This window comes from Mesoplodon densirostris, chromosome 7 (assembly GCF_025265405.1).
Source record: "Mesoplodon densirostris isolate mMesDen1 chromosome 7, mMesDen1 primary haplotype, whole genome shotgun sequence".
Classification (NCBI taxonomy): Eukaryota; Metazoa; Chordata; class Mammalia; order Artiodactyla; family Ziphiidae; genus Mesoplodon; species Mesoplodon densirostris.
Genome location: NC_082667.1, coordinates 14,182,121 through 14,204,158, shown reverse-complemented (window position 1 = coordinate 14,204,158; position 22,038 = coordinate 14,182,121). Strand labels below are relative to the sequence as shown.

At 44.5% G+C, this 22,038-nt stretch overlaps 1 protein-coding gene across 7 annotated transcripts in view; it reads left to right on the top strand.

The window, feature by feature from the left end:
- CSTPP1 (centriolar satellite-associated tubulin polyglutamylase complex regulator 1) overlaps positions 1–22,038 on the top strand; it is a 199,982-nt gene that overhangs the window by 163,804 nt on the left and 14,140 nt on the right. For all 7 annotated transcript variants that reach the window (XM_060103122.1, XM_060103123.1, XM_060103126.1 and 4 more), the window contains one exon: positions 12,830–12,914. In XM_060103122.1, the coding sequence (XP_059959105.1) occupies positions 12,830–12,914 (85 nt within the window). The remainder of the gene's footprint in view (positions 1–12,829; positions 12,915–22,038) is intronic.

Genomic DNA, 22,038 nt, shown 5'->3' with positions numbered 1-22,038 from the left:
TAAGATCCAGAAGCCTGTAAAGGATTTTAAAAGATGATTATCAGCTTTTCAAACTCTTTTCATTATGGACAAAACAAGGTGATTTAGAGAGGGCAGATAGAGCCACTGAGAATGAGGGACATGGAAATATGTTTCTGAAGGAAGATGCAGAGTTGACTGGCTGCATCTTCTTGCTTGCTGGCTGGGTGGCTGGCTGGCCTGCTTGCTTGCTTTTTTTTTTAATTTAATTTTATTTATTTTTGGCTGCATTGAGTCTTTTCTCTAGTTGCGTTGCTTCGTTCAGGCTTTCTCTAGTTGCGGCGAGCGGGGGCTACTCTTTGTTGCGGTATGCAGACTTCTCATTGTGGTGGCTTCTCTTGTTGTGGAACATGGGCTCTAGGTGCTCGGGCTTCAGTAGTTGCAGCATGCAGGCCCTAGAGCGCACAGGCTTCAGTAGTTGTGGCATGCAGGCTCAGTAGTTGTGGCTCACGGGCTCTAGAGCACAGGCTCAGTAGTTGTGGCTCACGGGCTTAGTTGTTCCACGGCATGTGGGATCTTCCCGGATCAGGGCTCAAACCCGTGTCCCCTGCATCGGCAGGCGGATTCTTAACCACTGTGCCACCCGGGAAGTCCCAACAGAGGCATTTTGAACCCAGGCCTGTCTTAATTCCAAATCTCATGTCCTTAGTTATTATGTGTACTGCACTAGCAGACAATAACATGGGTTTCATAGCATCCCCACTCTTCTAGCAAGTTATGTGCTACCTAGATGCAAATTATGTCCTACCTGTTCTTTAGGCTACTGCCTTAACCACAGAGAATTACAATTAAAGAATCCTAGAATGTTAGACCCAAATAGAACCCTGAGGATTATTGAGACAAAAAATTTGCAATTTTTTTATAGTTCTGAATGGTCTTGCTTTTTTAAGACCCGTTGATGTCTTCCCACTGCTCATACTTCTGTCTTCTTAATTTTTTAAATGGGTTATACATGAACATGACAAAATTCAAAAGGTATAAATCTTACATACTTTAAAATATATTTAACTTAGTCTCATCGACCCCGATCATTTGTATGTGAGGCATGACAGAGGAAGAAACTGAGGCATAAAGAGCTGGTGCCCAGTTGAAGGCCACCCATCAATGGGCAAACCAAGTACCTTATCCAAACTCCGGTGAGTGAGACCAGACTTTGTCTTCTAGAATACTTATGCCTAAAAGAAATTGGGTAGGTTTATCCTTTGATGTCACTGGGGTATTTTTTATCTTTTTCCTTTCCTTTTGTATGCCTGCCAGTCCCACTGAAAGAGAAGCATCCAGGTTGAGAAAGCCTAACCATTGTGTCATTTCCCAGGATGGAGAGCCAGTAGCATTTGGTTCACATGTTTCTTAAAGTAAGATGAGTGATTCACTCACATTACAGGCAAAGAATCTTTTACCAGGAAAACCATACTTTGAAAAACAAAGCCAATGGCTTTAAGGAACAGAAACTGCTAACATCAATTTCCTTTCCCATCCAGTCCCAAAAAAGTCAGACACTGTCTGTCTCTAGCTGCCTCTTTCTCTTACCCACACATATACATATAATTATAGATATGTTACGTTCTATATGCCCACAAACGACAGAAGACAGCAGGAAAGACAGAGGTGGATTCATCTGAAGAAATGTATGTGTTATCTACATCCAACCCTCTATCTGGCTCCTGCTGTTTTTTGTTTCTGAAGTCTATTTTTTTAGTTGATGGGTAGCCATAAATCCATCATCATTGGTGGAAGTTGGTGGATTCTGACAAGAGAACAGGCTGTGGTCTTTATAAATACGCCTACGTGCTGGCAACAGCCTTCCCATACTCGCACAATCACTGAGGACCAGGGAACTTAGATTGTTTTTTATTTTTAGTCTGTCTTGGTTCAGCTCACCCTCAGTGAGTAACTCTGTTAGCCACTGCTTCTTATTATGTTTATTTAGAAGAGAAGGAAAATGCATTTGAGGCAAAACAAATGCATAATCTGTTCCACTTCTTATTTATTCTATGTCTACTTTGGACAGTGGAAAGCCCAGAGAAATAATAACTTTGATTGGTTTTTGTTTTCTGTGGCTTGCTTTCTCAGACAAGTCCTCATCAGACAGTTTTGCTGATAGCTTATGAAACTCCATGCCAACTATCAGCCTCATTTTAAACTGGAAAGGAAAAAGATAGTTGGAAGTATTTTTTATGTACGTTAAATATACTTTTCTCTTCCTAATCTGTGTCTGGTCCTGTTAACATTGCAGATACAGGCTAATAATGACTTTAAGTGTTTATTGTTTTTGTTATCCCTTCTCTATTTTCTTATAGAGATTAGCAACAAGTCACCAAAAATAGAAAGCCTCTGTCAGTTTGTTTGGAGGGCAAAAAGGAAGCTGGGAGCCAGATAGACTACATCTGACACTGGAGTCAGCCTAGGAGAAAGATGATAGAAAGAGGTGGAATAGCTGGTGGCAGATTTCAATAGTAACAATAATGATAATAATAGCATTGCAGCTAACATTTACTGCATTCTCACTATGGAATTTGCTATGCTAGGTGTTTTTCATCCATAGAAGAAATAAAAGCAGGCTGAGTTCCCAGGGTCCCAGGGACCATATGGCAAGAAAGAAAAAGACATCACAGGGAACTGGCCTGTGTAATAGAAAGAGGCCTTGCCCTGGAATGGGAAGGCTTGATCTGATCCTGGCTCTAACATTTACTTGGTGATTTTATCCCTTACTGAGGCTCATTTTCCTTGCCTATAAAAATGGGAATATTTTTATTCCCATTTTCCTCTCTCTGCCCCACAAGCTTCTTATGGAAATCAAAAGTGATAATGCATATGAAAACAGTTTGCATAATTGTACAGTCTCTTTATAAATATGACTCATCATTACTTTTAATAGTGAGAAGAGAGGATTGGCAGTGCACTGACTCTCAAGGAAGGTGGTGTACACCTGCCTTCAGGCAGGAAGTCTGTTATTCACTTGTCAATAAGAACAAAGGAAGCAAGATAAAATAATTACGAGATAAGGAATAAGATTATTCTAGCCACCCACTGGCTAGAGCTGGAGAACTTCCATGAACTGTGCCTTTTGTTATGCAGGTGCCATCCCACCTGTGTGCCTCAAACACGGGAGAGTAATAACAAGAGTAGGTACTCTTTATTGAATGCTTGCCCTGTGCCATATTCTAGCACTTTAAGTTTACTACCTCTCTCTCTTTTTTTTTTTTTTTTTTTTGCCGTATGCGGGCCTCTCACTGTTGTGGCCTCTCCCGTTGTGGAGCACAGGCTCCGCACGCGCATGCTCAGCGACCATGGCGCAGGCTCAGCGGCCATGGCTCACGGGCCCAGCCGCTCCGCGGCAGGTGGGATCTTCCCGGACCGAGGCACGAACCCGTGTCCCCTGCATCGGCAGGCGGACACCCAACCACTGCGCCACCAGGGAAGCCCTCTCTCTCTTTTTTTTAATCGTCTCTTTTAATCCTCTCAAAAACTCTTCATGATTAGTATTAGTATCATCTTTATTCATATTCATGTGATGATGATTATTATTCACTTTCATTTCTAATTGGCTTGCTCAATGCCACATGGCTAGTTTAAGAACCAGGATTTAGATCCTCGTCGGCTGGTTCAGGAGCCTGCACTCTTAGTGAGGCACTATATAAGACCCACTTAGGGGTCAGGGCCAGTGGGGTTTTCTTTTTTTCTTTTTTTTTGGCCACGTTGCGTCTTCGTTGCTGCGCGTGGACTTTAGTTGCGGCAAGTGGGGGCTGCTCTTCGTTGTGGTGCGCGGGCTCCAGGCACGCGGACTTCAGTAGTTGCAGCACGCTCAGACTCAGCAGTTGTGGTTCGCGGGCTCTAGAGCACAGGCTCAGTAGTTGTGGTGCACGGGCTTAGTTGCTCCACGGCATGTGGGATCTTCCCAGACCAGGGATCAAACCTGTGTCCCCTTCATTGGCAGGTGGATTGTTTGTTTGTTTTTTATAAATTTATTTATTTATTATTTATTTATTAACTTATTGATTATTTATTTTTGGCTGCGTTGGGTCTTCGTTGCTGTGCATGGGCTTCCTCTACTTGCGGCGAGCAGGGACTACTCATTGCGGTGCGCGGGCTTCTCATTGCAGTGGCTTCTCTTGTTGCAGAGCACAGGCTCTAGGCACACGGACTTCAGTAGTTGTGGCACGTGGGCTCAGTAGTTGTGGCGCACGGGCTTAGTTGCTCCACGGCATGTGGGATCTTCCCGGAACAGGGATCGACCCCGTGTCCCCTGAGTTGGCAGGCAGATTCTTAACCACTGCGCCACCAGGGAAGTCCCGGGCCAGTGGTTTTTAAACAGTCCTCTATAGAGCCCAGAGTTTAAAGCAGTGCCTCAGGCCTTCTCCCGCAGCCTCCTCATCCCCACACCTCTAGCCTCGGTGAAGGCTATTGAGGACAAAGTTGGGTAAGAAGAGGTTTGTTTTTATCTATGTTATACATTAAGGTTCCTTATAAAATTTCCATTTTTATAAAGTATATCTGTTTAGGGACTTCTCTGGCGGTCCAGTGGTTAAGAATCCATGCTTCCACTGCAGGGAGCCCGGGTTCTATCCATGGTCGGGGAACTAAGATCCTGCATGCCATGCGGTACAGCAAAAAAAAAAAAAACCTTCCAAAAAGTATACCGTTCAAAAATTTTGTTCAGCCCTCACATACCACGACATCCTTATTTTATAGGTGAGAAAATGGAGGTCCAGAAAACCTGTGGCCAGTATCATGTAATTAGTTCTTTGCAGAACTCAGACCAAGTTCTTTTTAAAATGCTACCTCTGTTTCAAAAATTGAGTGAGGTATTCCAGATACACCACCACTGAGAGGGCAGGATTTTCCTCTCACTTTTACTTCCCGTGAGGGGGAAATGAAGTTCATTGTCCAGCTCTTGTGCCTGTTTGACCGTTTCTGTTCAGTTAAGAACAGGAGCAGGTCACAGGAGGTTATGGCAGCACCTGCTTCTTCCTGGATAAAAATTTACACCTTAGCTCTGAAACCTCTGCTTCAAAGGGCACACCCTATCCTCCCATTTCCAAACAAAAATGTGAAGGAGCAACACCTGATAGGGCTGGACTAGTTGGTCTTTGGATTAGAGTGCAAATGGTAGTGCAATGCTAGGCTTGAAATAACTCCCTCGATGGGCTGCTGGGCCCTTTGGGAGCTTATGGTGCCAAGATCCTGCTCTACATTTTAGTGTCCAAAGCTGCCTCCATTCCTCTGTAAACTGTCAGGAGACTGTGTGCCTGTGCCAGAGTAGCTAGCCCTGTTGCTACTGGAGAGAGACTTTCTTTCTTCCTGGCTGGGGCCTCCTTCCATAATGCCACGTGGCTTCCCACCCTGGGCATGTGCAGCCTGTTGTGTTTCATGTTATCAAAGCTGTCTAAGACAGTGCCTCCCCCCAGAACCAAGCCTTGCCTTGGTCCTCCAACTCTCAGGAGCCTATCAGGATGTACAGAAGAGAGGGTAACACCCCAAGGTGTATACACAGTATAGAGGGTTCTTACATATCAGCCCAGCCCACTGGTTCAGTCCCACAGTGGTGGCTAGAGATGGCCATGGTTAGCCCCAAAACCTGATCGGATTGCCATTATGTGCCACACACAATCCCTGGGGAAGAGTTTTCAGACCCTGATTAGAAATGCTCACATTTCTTTAAACCTTTGTATAATATAAACAGTTCCTGGGAAGTTTCTTTTATTCATTCTAAAAATTGCCATGAAATTGTTATTATATCTGATTTAGTACTTTGCCTAGAACATATATACTGGCCAAAAAGTAATAGTCACTTGATGTTGGGCTTAGTCATAATCAAATACAAAAACTAAAGAGTCTGGCTTTCTGACCCTGTTTGAACACACTACACATACTCTGGGGAGTAATGAGTTGGCAAAGGATAGTGTTAATAATGGCCCCACAGGTGTCATTGGAAGCCATTGCTTCTCATTCCTTTTATAAAATCATTTCCCTTTCAGTAAACTAATTATCATTTTCCTCCATTTACGATATAAAACAACAGTGCTGTCAAAGAAGATAAAATTTAAGAACACAGTCTGCTCTTCTTCTGGGGTTTTGCTTGACAGGAACATGGCCCTAGGATGTGAGCAATCTTCCTGTGACTTTGGTACAAAGTGCCACGTGGGGAGTGAAGCTGTCAGATGTCTGCCTCCTTCCTCTCCCCTCCCCCAACTCTCCGTCTCTCCCTTCCCCTCCTTGCAGAGTAGCACTGAGATATTTACTCAGCTGTGGACTGGTACCAAAGCCTCAATGCCCTGGGGAAAGGAAGGGGTGGTATGGTCATGCCCTGAATTATCCATGTCCTTCCGAGCATCTCTTGGCAGAGCAGCCTGGCTGGGGGTGAGTGTCATTTGGAATGAGCCTTCACAACCCCTGCATAAAAGAATATAAAAACAATTGCAGCTGAAAATTGGAGAGTCCACTCATGGGCTGTGGTGTTCTCTGGCCTCTGTGGTAGTTCCTATTGAGATGATGCAGCCAGCCAACTAGAGGTTGTTCAGTCCTCTGGGATTCTCCGTGGCTTGGTAGCATTTCATTATCTCCAGCTCCAGTCTCAGCACTAGCTCACTCAGCCCTCAGCATGAAGGCAGTCATGCAAACGAACTCAGACTAAACCCCAGTTCATCCTCCAGAGTTTTGGAGGTAAAAACCCTTGATTCAGGCTTTGGGGAAGGCTTCTCTGAGTAAGGAACAAAGGTATGGCCCTCATTCCTTCCACCTGGCACTCCTCCACTGGTCTCTTTTAGTGACACCACTCTGACCCTGGAAAAGGCACCATTTCCTAGGAAGAGCAGGAAGCATCTGAATCTTCAACCACACACTGCTGCAGTTCTTCTGAGCAAATGTGTGGACACACGTGGTGGTCTGAGAGGAGGATGTAGAGATGACTAGGCTACCCCCACAGAGCTTCAGAGACCAGAATTTCCACAGCAAGAAGGCAGACCAGATGTAGAAAAGATAAGAGAAGGTCTTCAATCCTTCTTTTCCAAGAAAGGAGGAAGTGAGAACGAGTTAGCCCTTGAATATACTGGGCCTCAGTAATTTGTGACGAGATTAGTTTACTTAGCCAAAATAACCTCATCCATCACTCTCTAGGATTAGAGTAGGGCTAGCCAAGAAAAGAATACTTTTTTTTTTTTTTTTTTTTTTTTTTGCGGTATGCGGGCCTCTCACTGTTGTGGCCTCTCCCGTTGCGGAGCACAGGCTCCGGACGCGCAGGCTCAGCGGCCATGGCTCATGGGCCCAGCCGCTCCGCGGCACGTGGGATCCTCCCGGACCGGGGCACCAACCCGTGTCCCCTGCATCGGCAGGCGGACTCTCAACCACTGCGCCACCAGGGAAGCCCGAAAAGAATACTTTGAGTCAGGGGTTGGTTATCTTGAAAACTCCAGTATTCAAAACTCCAGCTAGAGTTGTAACAGTAGTAAAGTGAATCACTAAGAAGTAAACCCTAAGCGGCTTCTGATTTTCACGGTAAAATTGGTGATCTATTCCAATGAAAATAAATACTCGAGTTGATTGGATTGAGCACTTGATAAGAAAGTGCTAGGAGTCAGCAAGGCCATGGAATGTAGTTACACCTTCCATAATGTATTGAGTTCACTGAGAGCTGTGGTAACTACCAACCAGGACGTTTTCCACTTTCAGCACTTTACAGCTCCCGGCACCTCCTCACACCGCCCTAAACTTATAGTCATGCCTCCTGTGCCTGGAGATCCCCCATCTCTGTGTTCACACAGTGACCAGAAACTCGTCCCTCCGAATTTTCATCTGGCTCACTGTGCGGTGCATGTTTTTATTCAATCATTCCTTCAACAGATATTTACTACTATATGCCAGGCATTGTGCTGAGGGCTTTAGTTAAGGCCAAAGATGCCTTAATTTCAGGACTTCAAGTTTTAATCAGTTAATAATTATTAAATCATTCTCCCATTTATTGAGCATTTTGCTAATTTTTCAGACAAGCTCCTTATATAGAAATTACCTCATTTGATTTTTACAACAATCACATTAGGTCGGTACTGTGATTAGTCACATTTCTAAGAGGAAACCAAGGTTCAGAAAAATTGTCTAACTTGTCCAAGTCATACTGGTGGTAAGTGGTGGAGGCCAGGTTTTGAAGCCAGGTCATCTGATTACATAGTCTGCGCTCTGCACTAAGACAACTGCCCTGCCCAACTGGAGGGTATCTGTATGTTTAAGTTGGATATTGGGTTGGCCAAAAAGTTCATTCGGGCTTTTTCTGTAAACGGTTACAGAAAAACCCCAAACGAACTTTTTGGTCAACCCAATAAGTCTTTAACTTAGATGTAAAGTGTGTCAATCACCTGGCATAAACACTCCTATCATCAGAAGTCAAGTCCCCCACTAACCAGCCAGATCACACCTGCTAGAGTAGAACTTGCAGGACCTTTGGAGCTAGACAGGCGTCTGTCTGAACCTCAGTCCTCCCTCCTCTTACTAGTTCTGTCTCCTTGGAAAAGTAATTAACCTTAAAGAAACCCTAGTTTCTTTATTTCTAAAATAATGATAGCAGATACCAACAGGGCACTTACGATGGGCTATTACTCTTAGTTCTTAACATTAGCTCACAACACCTGAATGATGTTGGTACCACCATTATAACCACTTTATAGATGGGGAAACTGAGGCATAGAGCACTTGAAGGTCAGTAATTTGAAATCAGTGGCAAAGCTTGGACTTGGACCCAGGCAGAGTCTAACTCTAAGGTCCAGGCTATGAGCCACAGTGCTGTACTGCGCTGCCTCCTGAGATGATAGGATTGAGGGTCCAGAGCCACACAGTCAATGGGACTATTACAAGGTTTAGAATAAGAAAACTTAACAGCTCTGACCACCCACAAAGAGAGAAGCACCAATTTGTGGGGAGTGTTCTGATTTTGGTCTTATACCAAAGTCGTCGTATGTCTTTGCCTTTGAACTTTCAGAACGTGCTGGCTGAAGCTTTCCTAATTGTGGGGGGATTCCTTTAGAGAAGGCATCTGTTGGTACACACCGCTTACCTTCCCCTGCACCTGTCAGGGTGGAGAGCACCGGCAGGTGGGCGGGGATGAGAAATGGCTGTGTAGCCACCAGCACAGGTGTACTCATCCCCCACCTTCCCATGGCCTCCGGCTCAGCAAAGGCTGTGGTGCTGGAGCTGCAGTCTTTCCTGTTGACAGTAATTAGAACCTTTCAGACTTAATTTCTTACATGAAAAAATCCCAATGCACTTGAATTGTCTCCTTGATCCAGTTCACCTGGAGCTATTTAGTTCCTGCAGTTTGTTTGGGGAGGAGAACAAGCTATTAAGCCTTCACACATGACGGTTGATAAGATCAAGGTGCGGAAAATGTTAGTTGGGTAAACTTTGGAGCCAGACTGCCAGAGTTTGAATTCCAGTTCCAGCAGTTAAGCATGATCTGAGTTTTTGTGTCTGTGAAATGGGGATAACCATAGTGAAGATTAGATAAGATGAGATGGCACAGGTAAAACCCTTGGAAGAGCAGTGTCTGGCCCATAGTAAGTGCTCAATAAATGTTAACTGTTAGTATTATTATCATTATCAAGCCCATCCAGCCCTTAGACCCCAGCCTAGGATCTTGCTCTGGGAAGCCAAGTCCCCTTCCTGTCCCCCAGGCTCTGGACCCTTCTCTCCTCACTTACCAGCTGATTTCATCTCTCTACGCCTCCACATCCTTGTCTGTGAAATGCGGCTGGGAATACTAGAGTCTACTTTGTAAGGCTGTTGTGAAGGTTAAGTGACGCTAATTCAAAGCCTGAGCACAGAGCTTAGTGACTAGTCAGTCTCACTACTGTTATTCCTGAAGCACCAAGGGCTGCCTGGAAGGCAGATCTTGGAGATCTCTTAAAGCCAAAAGACCCAAAATAGGCAGGAGCATTTAGGGTTAACCAATGCCTGAGTGTGAGCCTCTGGAGCTGGGGAGACCGCTGGCTTCTTGGGAACGGAGGCGGCATTAAATGAATGCAGACTGCAGAAGAGTATTCAGAAACAGGTTCGGCTCAAGCAATCTGACTGAATTTTCAAGGCAGAAAAAATTTAAAGGGGTTTAAGCATTTACACTCAGCAAGAAGCACCTTCCTCCTCTCCTGCCTTTGCCCCCAGGATTTAAAAACAAAACCAAATAGCTCCTGTTGTTTGGTGTTACTATGTTCTAGACATTCTGCTGAGTACTTTATAGACATCATTGTTTTTGATCTTGACTTCAACCCTGAAAGGTAGGTGTCATCATTTCCATTTTCCGGATGAGAAACTGAGATTTAGAGAGACTGAGCAATTTGCTCAAGGTTGCATACCTGGGAAATTGCAGAGCCAAGATTTGAACCCAAGCCAGGGGGACAGGAGGAGGACAGCTCCCATTTGTTCATCAGTGTTCTGATTTTGGAACAACACTTAGTGCTCACCATTCTCCCAAACCCAGGAGTGTCTCCAAGTGGTAGATGCCTCTCCCTTGAAATTATCTGGCCTTGATATTATCCTACTTCTACTTTAATAGAACTGCTGTCTTCCACAATTAAACTGGCCTAAGTTGTTTATTTGCCTGCACTTCCCATTCATCTCTTTATCTGACTATCTTCCTCACTTTAAATTGGGAATAGTCAAGTTCCAGAAGTGGTGAACAGGATGTATTCTGTTTTTCTGATGTACTTAGTATTTCCAAGAACTGTTGTTGCACTGGAGAAGTACAAAATTATTTTTGTAAATCATTCTTCTACACTTAGGAAGCAAGTATTTGAAGCACATGAGTTAGAATATCATCAAGAACCTAAAGAGAGCTGAGGGTCTGGAAACCAGGAGATCGATTTCCAGCATTGTCTTTCTTGATTGAATAAGGGGGTCATACAACTCTCTTGGCTTCTCACTTTCCTTTACCCTGTCTGTCTTCCCAAGGATATCTTGTAGATAATTTGGGGGATAAATATGAATAACTGTGAAATACTTTGACTCCCCCTAAGAATGGTATCAGATCCATCCACCAAATCTTAGCCTAGAAAAGCATTAATTGGGGACTCCCTGGTGGTCCAGTAGGTAAGACTCCAAGCTCCCAATGCAGGGGGCCTGGGTTCAATCCGTGGTCAGGGAACTAAGATCCCGCATGCATGCCGCAACTAAGAAGCCCTCATGACGCAACTAAAGATCCCACATGCTGCAACTAAAGATCCCACTTGCCGCAACAAAGATCCCGCGTGCCATTGCTAAGACTGGGAGCAGCCAAAATAAATCGATTAATTAATTAATTAATTTTAAAAAAGAAAGGGAAAAAAGCACTAATGATTCAAAGATAGAACTTTCCTTTATTTAGTTCCTGCCAGAACTCACTTCTCTCTATACAGGGGGTTTTGAAGTGAGAATAAAGTGGGAACATATTAGATTCAGTGGCTTTTCTCCCTTTCGTCTTTCCTGTCCCTCACCCCAAGTCTGCGAGCCCACAAGTGGCTATAACTCCTTCCCTTGAAGAACAAAACCTCCTACTAGGCTGTGCCCTAGGTCAGGCGAGTGAGGAGAGGAAAGTGCACACCCCACTGTGGCTAAGACGAAGGCCGCAAAAGCCATCTTGATCCTTTGACCTACATTGACGCTGAGTCTGTCGCTTTGGTGTCCCTGACTTTGGCAGTGTGGTTAGTCTAACTCTATGCCCCCACCTTGAATTGAGCCTTGATGAAAAAGTAGTAGGAACCCAGGCCTGTCCCGGGGGATTGGGGGTTTTTATCTTGGAAAAGCATCAACCAAACTATCAGGGACAGGAGATCTGGATTCCTGTGGCTTGAGCTAACTTAGGTCCAAAGAAACCAAGTGCCTGTGATCATCATCTTCATTCCCCAAATGTGGCCATGCCCTCTGGATTCCCTTCTCTCACTCATGCTCCCAGTTAGGAGGGCTTCTGGGTTGCTTGATCTTGCTTTACCATCAGCACGTCGTTCCATATTTGAAATGCTTTGGTATATGGAATACTTGTGGACTGCAGCTGCCTGACTGATCTAAAATCTCTTGGTTTTGGGACATGCAGTATCAAAACAACTTTTAAACATCAGTGTATTTCCTCTCCCTTGGCGTTCTATAAACCCCCCTGAGATTTACCTCTCTGGGTTTATCTACTGGGCCACAGAGCCTCATCCTGGCTCATCTTTCCCAAAGCACTGCTTCTGTCTATCAGGAGTCACTTGGTTGCCTAGATTGTATATCTTGGACCTTTGTCTTGGCTTCCTATAATAGGATGACCAGATTTGTGTGCAGGCATCCAAAAGGAGCCAGCCTGCACAATACTGGATGACAGACTAAGAAGGTCTGTGGGTTGCTATGCTCTATTCTTCTCCTCCATACATTGCGAGACTGCATTTGCCTTAATACTGCTTGCAGATATTCTGTGGATGGTCTTTGGGCATGTTGTGGTGAATGTTACCATGCCAGAGAATTTCAGCAAACTTAGCCAGCTCTGAAATGACTCATTCTTGCGGATTTTCATACATAAGAAGGCTAATAAAGTTACCCCTCTAATTCCCCCTTCTTACCCGACCATCTTTCAAACCAGTGAAGCTCCTTAGGCCAAAATGTTGTAGCTGGGTGCCTCCCATCCAGGAAAAACTTTGTAGAAATATTGATCTTAAAACCTCACCCTTGGAGGGTTAGTGGCTAATGCATCCTTAACACTGACTCACCTTTAAAAGAGCAGCTCTACTGAGAGTAGGTCTGAAACCCATGAAATGATCAAAAAGACAGCAGTGACTTCACATGCAGAGACCTAATGTGTTCCTATCCATTTCCACTCCAGATTTGCTGACCATGAGGGAATATCACTGCTTGCTGCAATTACTGTGCCCAGATTTCCCGCTGGAGCTCACTCAGAAAGCAGCCAGGTATGTCTCCTGGGCTTTTGAAGTCAACTCAGCTGCCTCTTTGGCCCGGGCTTCTGAGAGAAATCTGAAATGTATACAAACAAACATACCATTAGGGGAGAATAAAACTGATAGGGAAGAAACTGGCATTTGGAGAGGGGTCTATTTGGGATTTGCCCCAAAACAATACTGTCTGCATTTCCAAAAGGAAGCCAAATGATCTTTGGTGGTTTCTGCAGGGAGTTTTATGGTCTGCAGATAGAGTTGGGAGGTGGTGAGATGAAGAGGCAAACACACACACACACACACACACACACACACAGAGGCACGTACACAAAGAAATATCCCTAGAGGACATTCTGAGAAAATATGGGGCAAGTTTGACAGCGACTTGTGATGAAGGGGGTTGAAGTTCGAGACTGGAAAACATGAAGGTGATAAAGCCCAACTGAGGGAGAGATAAATTGTATTACTTATGCTAAAAGAAGGTTTTCAAGATTAGTCCAGAACCAGGAAGACTTGGTAGAAATAGTTAGAGCCCTCTAATTTCTGTATTTGGTCTCACTGTCTTTCACATTGTTTAACCAAATGAGGTAGTTGGGCTATGCCTCAGTTAACTTTTACTCATTTAACTGAAAACCTGAGCTAAGGCAGCAAATGGAAGTATAGCAAAAATCTTGTTTTCTGAAAAATGCCAGAACAGCGGATTTTTAGGAAAATACTCTGTATTATATCAGACATGACAAATACGTGTCATTAGACATTTGTCCAGATCCATAGAATGTACAACACCAAGAGTGAATCGTAAATCTAAACTGTGGACTTTGGGTGATGATGTGTCAATGTAGGTTCAAGGATTGTAACAAAGGTACCATTGGTGGGGGATGTTGATCTGGGGGAGGCTGAGCATGTGTGGAGGCAGAAGGTATATGGGAAATGCCTGCACCTTCCCCTGAATTTCACTGTGAACCTAAAACTGCTCTAAAAAAGTAAAATCTAAATAATAATTTTTTAAATGCCCAGCTTCCCTAAATCAATTAGTCAAGTATATTTACAGAGTAGAGTTGACTAGTGAACAGGGAGGGGCTTAGGGGCACCAACCCTCTGTGCAGTGGAAAATCCAAGTATAACTTACAGTCAGCTCTCCATATACACAGTACCTCCATATACATGGCTCTGCATCCGTGGGTTCAGCACCTGCGGGTTCAACCAACCGCAGATTGCGTATTTGCTGTTGAAAAAAATCCACATATAAGTGGACCTGTGTAGTTGAAACCCAGGTTGTTCAAGAGTCAACTGTATATTCACATCCATCACCACAGTCAATTTTAGAGCATTTTAACTACCCCACCAAGAAATCCAGCACCCCTTAGCCATTACTCCCCAATCCCCCCATCCTCCCTAGCCCTAGACAACCACACTCTGTCTCTATAAATTTGCCTATTCTAGACATTTAAAATAAATGGAATCATATGATGTATGGTGGTCCTTTGTGACTGGTTTCTTTCATTTAGCCTTATCTTTTCAAGGTCCATCCACGTTGTAGCAGGTCTCAGTACTTCTTTTCATCAAATATTTCTTGAGTGCCAACTTTGTGCCAGGATCTATTCTGCATATTAGGGGTACAGTGATGAATAAGATATAGTTCCTGCCCCTCAAGGAGCTTGCCATTTGATTTAGAAGTGGAGCCCTTGGGTACCGATCACGGCCTGTCACCACTTTGTGTCACATCACCTTGGCTTCTGTCACTGCACAGCAGCCTCTGTCCTCCTGTCCCACTCCTGAAAGGTAGCGGGCGAGTCTGAGGGTGAGCCTTCTGTATGATTTTCAACCCCACCAGCCCCGTTTTTGCATTTGCCCCACCCATCTCCCAGACCCTTCCAAACAATCTGATGTGTGTAAGCATGGCAAGATTAGACTAGAAGGCATGGAACCCTCTAAGATCCACAGATTCGTACAATTACTGATACCAAGGGGCTTCTGGAGTGGCATTCCCCTAGCTGTGTCAGAAGCTTACCTCCTCCTCCTCAAGAGGCCTACTGTTCAGTAGAAACTTCAGACCTTTCCATTTGAGGAAGAGGAAGCAAGGTAACCAGTCCATGTCAATAGCAGGGAATGTGAGGGGATGATGGGGATGCTAGTATCAACAACAGAAGGGCACCACGTGAGCCTCAGGATACTGGCTACGAAATTAGAGATGAACTCAGGACTCAGGCTTTTGTGTCAACCCCACCTCCCCAGTGCCCTGCTTTCGTCACTCCACTCCAGCTGGTGTGTGTGTGGAAAAATTGCATACATCCCAGAAAGTGCCCTCTGATTGTTTAAGCTATTCTCATCTTGTCCTGAAGGCCAGGATCCCAACTTCCTCACACACAAACCCAGGCTTCTGACCAGAACTGCAAATGGGGGTGGTTAGGCCTCCAAGGCAGTTACTCTAGCTGGAAGAGGCCTGTCTCACTGCTGGTCTCACTGTATTCATGGCCCTGAGGTCTGGGGACAGGCCGCAGGAGGAGGCTCCAGTCTCTGATGCTGTGTGCATAAAAGAATGTAATCCACAGACAGCTGTACGCCAGAGCCTGTTCAGTGGCAGAGCAGCTCCACATGCGCCGGACTTATGTGCGGCCAGCACCGTGGCCAGGCCCTGGAGCGGCAGGTGTGAGCCAGAAACAGGAGAGCAAAGAGCAAACAGACTCCATGACAGCGCCCAGCCAGAGAGCCCCTCCACCGCACACACTCCTGTAGCAGTGGGAGTCGTTAAGTAATTTTATCCCTAAATGGTCACCATAGCATCTCTGTCTCCACCCTCCAAGGACTGGGAGGCTTTCCTGACGGTTAAGAACATTCAACTAGAGCCAAAATTCTTGAGTTCAAATCCTGGTTCCACAACTTACCAGCTTGTGCCCTTGGGAAAGTTATTTAATTTCTTTGAGCCTCAGTTTCCTCACTTGTAAAGTGGGAATAATCATAGTTGTAATAATTGAAGAAGCATATAATGTGCTTAAAATAATGCCTGGTGCAGAGCAATGTTAGAAGCAGTCGTATTAACCTTGACCTTTAAGAGCACAGGCATCATAGGGTTAGAAAGACATGGGTGTACACACCACGTGTGCTCTGTTAACTGGATGACCTTGAGGATCTCTCTTAACTTCTACAAGCCCTGTTCCCCTATCTGTAAAATGGGGCTAATAATAATAACTAACTCAGGGTGGTTGTAAGATTTCAACAAAAAATTATATGTAAATTGCTTAGCACATTATATAATCCAATAAATAATAATTTCTGCTGTTAAAGTAATGTTAGTATTATTGTTATTACCAGATTTTTTTAAATAAGTGAGAAGTCAGACATAGAGAGCAGATTTGTGGTTGCCAAGAGGGAGCGGGGGAGAGAGAGGGATGGACTGGGAGATTGGGGTTAGTAGACGCAAACTATCACATATATTTATTTGTTTGGTTGGTTGGTTTTATTTGTGTATTTTTTTGGCTGCATTGGGTCTTCATTGGCTTTGGGCTTTCTGCATTGGGCTTTCTCTAGTTGTGGCGAGCCCGGGCTACTCCTTTTTTTTTTTTTTTTTTTTTTTTTTTTTGCGGTACGCGGGCCCTCTCACTGTTGTGGCCTCTCCCGTTGCGGAGCACAGGCTCTGGACGCGCAGGCTCAGCAGCCATGGCTCACGGACCCAGCCGCTCCGCGGCATGTGGGATCTTCCCGGACCGGGGCACAAACCCGCGTCCCCTGCATCGGCAGGCGGACTCTCAACCACTGCGCCACCAGGGAAGCCCCGGGGCTACTCTTCATCGCGGTGCGTGGGCTTCTCATTCCGGTGGCTTCTCTTGTGGAATACGGCCTCTAGGCGCACAGGCTTCAGTAGTTGCAGCACACAGGCTCAGTAGTTGTGGCACGCGGGCCCTAGAATGCACAGCCTTCAGTAGTTACGGCATGTGGGCTCAGTAGTTGTGGCACACGAGCTTGGTTGTTCTGCGGCATATGGGATCTTCCCGGACCAGGGATCGAACCCATGTCCCCTGCATTGGCAGGCAGATTCTTAACCACTGAGCCACCAGGGATGTCCCAAACTATTACATTTAGAATAGATAAAAAACGAGGTCCTACCGTATAGTGCAGGGAACTATACCCAACCTCCTGGGATAAACCATGGTGGAAAAAAATATTTAAAAAGAATGTATATATGTGTATAACAGTCACTTTGCTGTACAGCAGAAATTAGCACAACACTGTAAATGAACTATACTTCAATTAAAAAATTAAATTAAATAAGTGAGAAGTTCCTGGGTTCCCTAAGGCAGTGGTTTCTGGCCCTTTTTCCCTTCACAAAGTTCAGAAAATAATATATAACAAAAAGTAGGGTAAAGACAGGACTGCCTGTGTCTCCTCCCTCCTGGGCCGGGGGGACCATCACACCTGTGACCCATTCAAGGCCCAAATGACACAGGGGTGGGAAGCTTCCCTCCAAGGGTGAAGATTTAAAGCAGCGGTTCTCCGACTTGAGTGTGAATCAGAATCGCCTGCAGGACTTACTAAACCGCGATGGCCCAGCCCCATACTCAGAGTTCAGTGGGTCTGAGGTGGGGCTCAAGAATCCATAGTCCTTATAGGTTCTCAGGGGATGCTCATGGTCTGGGACCACACTTTGAGAACCACTTTAGAGCATTGCATGCCAATCTCTTTCTGGAATTTTAGAATTGATTGCTTTAAAAGGAATTCCTTTTCCTTCTCACTCTTGTCATCTGAAACACTATTTAACTCACTTCTCCCTCACTTAAAGCCAGATTTCCTAGTGAGTAATATATGTTTAACAGGAAAAGCTCTTTTATCATGGTTATATGATGAATACATATAGTGCTTCTAAAGCACATAAACTCCTCTAAGGAATCTAGTTTTAGACCTAACAAGTCACCTCCATTTAAGAGAGTCATTTTTCAGCTGGTCCCTGTATCACAAAGGTTGAATGACCTAATGGTGTAGGACTGAGGTGCTGGAGCCAGACAGCCCTGGGTTCAAATCTCACTTCCTTCACCCATAGGCTTGTGACCTTGAGCAACTCCTCTGAGCCTCAATTTCTTCATCTTTAAAATGGAAATATAATAGCACCTGCCTCATAGAGTGATTTTAGGATTTAATGAGATAATGTATGTAAAATACCTGTCACAAAGCCTTTTTTTTTTTTTTTTTTGGCCACACTGCGTGGCTTGTGGGATCTTAGTTCCCTGAACAGGGATTGAACCCGCACCCTTGGCAATGAGAGCACAGAGTCCTAACCACTGGACTGCCAGGGAATTCCCTTACCTATTATTTATTTATTTGTTTGCTTGTTTATTTATTTATTTATTTAGGCTGCATCAGGCCTTAGTTGCGGCACGCAGGATCTTTCGTTCTAGTATGTGAGCTCTTCGTTGCGGTACTCAGGCTTTTCTCTAGTTGTGGTGCATGGACTTGCTCGTTGTGGCCCATGGGCTCAGCTGCCCCACGGCCTGTGGGATCTTCATTCCCCGACCAGGGATCAAACCAGCGTCCCCTGCATTGCAAGACGGATTCTTAACCACTGGACCACCAGGAAAATCCCTCCCTTACCTATTTTTAAAGAATAGAATTATCATTAGTAAGTGGGGAGTGATACTTCATTCCTATATTCATTTTTCAAATGTTTACTGAGCATCTACTCTCTGTCGGACCTCATGCCATGCCCTGAAGATACAGCTTTATGCTCTCTTGATGTCTTCCTTTCTTCATGCCTCTCCTCTGCAATATCATCCTGCATAGATCTCCTCCCCAGGTCTGACCTGTCATCTGACAGTGTCACTGTTGACCCAAAGGTCTTTCACCTAAACAGACTATCCTTTCCCTCCCCATTCTTTCATTTACCAAATATTTATTGAGTGCCTGTTATATTGCCAGTCGTGCTTGTGGAGGAGCTATGACAATGTTGCTCCAGCCCTGGAAGAACTTACAAACTGACAGAGCAGCAGACATTAAATAACTGAAGAGCTAAGTGCTCTAGGAACATATAAACAGGATACCCAGCCTAACAGCAGACATTAAATAAATGAAGAGCTAAGTGCTCTAGGAACATATAAACAGGATACCCAGCCTAACCTGGGGAATCATGAAAAACTTGTCCATAAAACAGAGATGTTGAACCTGAGACCTGAAGGATTAATAAGAGATGAATTTGCCCTATCAACTACTAGGACTGATTATAAGGCCATCATAATGCCAGCTAAAAATCTGGGACTTGCCATCTCCCTCTACAAGGATTAAGCCACTACAGCTGCTGACCTTCAACACACCCTGAGTGGGATTCAGAGTGGAGATCAGGCATGAAGCGCTCTGTGCTCTGGGGGAAAAATGGCAGAACAGGCCTTCAGATAGTTAGATTTTTTTTTTTTTTTTTTTGGCCACGCTGTATGCGGGATCTTCCCCAACCAGGGATCAAACCCATGCCCCCTGCAGTGGAAGCGCACAGTCTTAACCACTGGACCGCCAGGGAAGTCCCAGATAGTTAGATATTTTCAAGGGAAGATTTTATGAGCCCAATTCTTGCATCTCCTCATACCTAAAAAGGCATTAAAATCATTAATGGAGACACCTGCTCCTCGTGACCAGCAGTAAACTTCACAAGACTAGTGACAGCCTTCTGCAGAAATGTGTGCTGGATTGTATGTATGTCCCCTTCACCAAAATCACATATATACCGACCTTCCCCCCTACCTCTCCAGAGCAGTTTCTCAGAGCTATCCGATATGCTATCTCCCAGGCCGTAGTCCTCATGTTGCCCCAAATAAAACTTAACTCAATGGGCTTCCCTGGTGGCGCAGTGGTTGAGAGTCCGCCTGCCGATAGAGGGGACACGGGTTCGTGCCCCGGTCCGGGAAGATCCCACATGCCGTGGAGCAGCTGGGCCCGTGAGCCATGGCCGGTGAGCCTGCGCTCTGCAACAGGAGAGGCCACAACAGTGAGAGGCCCGCGTACAGCAAAAAAAAAAAAAAAACTTAACTCAAAACTCTCACGTTGTGCATTTTTTTTCAGTCGACAGTTTATCTGCATAGGATAAAATAAAATTAGATCCGTACTTCAGACCATATTCAGAAGTCAATTTCACATAGATTACAGACCTAAGTGTAAAATGCAAAACTGTAATACTCTTAAAAGAGATTAGGAGAAAATATTTTTATGGCCACCAGGCAGTTAAAAAATTCTTAAACAAGATAAAAATTCTTAAAGTCCAAGCCCAGTTTAAAATTTTTTATTTTACTTATTTTTTATTGAAGTATCATTGATTTATACCAAGGTTGATAAACTGACCACAAGCAAAATTGCATTCACTTATTCAATCATTCAGCTAGTGTTCGTGGAGAGTGCCTGTTCTGTGCCAGGCACTCTTCCAGGTGCTGAGGACAGAGTAGTGAACAAAACCAAGCCCCTGCCCTCGTGGAGCTGACATTCTAGAGAAAGGGAAAGTATCTGCTAGGAAGCACAAATTCCCTGATGGCAAAGTGAACCCTTGCCACAGCGATGCAAGTGCTGAACCCTAACCCACAGGACTACCGGAGAATTAAGATTACAATTTTCTATTCAACAAAAGATTCTGTAAACAAAGTTGAAAGACAAGCCAGTGACTAGAAGATATTTATTACATATGTAACTAACAACAGATTAGTCTGCAGAATTTTTTAGTCTCAAGAATGGTTTATGGGGGACTTCCCTGGTGGTCCAGTGGCTAAGACTCCGCGCTCCCAATGCAGGGGGCCTGGGTTTGATCCCTGGTCAGAGAACTAGATCCTACATGCCACAACTAAAGATCCTGCATACCACAACTAAAAAGATCCCGCATGCCGCAACAAAGATCCTGCACGCGGCAATGAAGATCCTGCGTGCAGGAACTAAGACCTGGTGCAGCCAAATTAACTAATTAAATAAATATCTTTTTTAAAAGAGTTAAAAGCTATTTTAAAAAAAAAAGAATTGCTTATGAAGAACTCCTACAAATCAATAAGAAAAAGATGAAGAACTTCAGTAGAAAAACAGTCCAAAGATACAAACAGATAATATGTAGAAGAGAAAACCCTAACAACTAATAAACATTTGGGCATATTTTCGTGGCCAAACTCACTGGTATCAAGGAAATGCCAATTAAATTGAGATACCACTTCACAGTCATCAAATTGGCAAAAATTTTAAAGTGAGATAATACAAGTATTGGTGAGAATGTGGGACAGTGGGAACTCTCATAAACGGCTAGTGGTAGTGTAAATTGGTATAATCACTCTGAAGCAATTTGAGCACATCTTAAAAAGTTCAAGAAGTGTGCCTGGTTATAAGGAGACATGTAGCATTATTTGTAATAGCTACCAATGGAACCCTCTGCCCGTCCCTATGCAGTAGAAAGGACAAAGTGTGTTATCTCCATTCTGTGGAAATCTATACAGCAGCTAAAATGAATGCAGGGAGATATATATGCATCAGCACTGATATATCTCAAAATGTCAAGTTACCAAATGATGCATAGAGTTTGAGAACAAGCAAAACAAAGTTCTATAATATTTTAACAATGTAGACATTTGTGTGAGTTAATATAGTATGGAAACATGGGAGGGATGCCAAGCCCACGTTTAAATGAATGAATGCTAAGCCCTCAAGCCCCAGTGACAATCTCTGAGGAGGAAGGTAGAGGAAGCGGATGAGGGAGGGTGTCCAGGTGTCCAGGTGTTTTAATCAATATGTGTAATATTTTACAAAGCTTTTAAACATTGAAGCAAGTGTGGCAAAATGTGAAGTTTTGATGAAGTTAGCTAGTGGGTATACAAATGTTTGTTATGTTAGTCTGTGTAATTTTTCTGATGTTTTAAATATTTTATTTAAAGTGAAAAGGGGACTTCCCTGGTGGCATAGTGGTTAAGAATCCTCCTGCCAATGCAGGGAACACAGGTTCGAGGCCTGGTCCGGGAAGATCCCACATGCCGCGGAGCAACTAAGCCTGTGCACCACAACTACTGAGCCTGCGCTCTAAAACCCGCGAGCCACAACTACTGAGCCCGCATGCCTAGAGCCCGTGCTCCGCAACAAGAGAAGCCACCTCAATGAGAAGCCCGCGCACCACAACGAAGAGTAGCCCCCGCTCACCGCAACT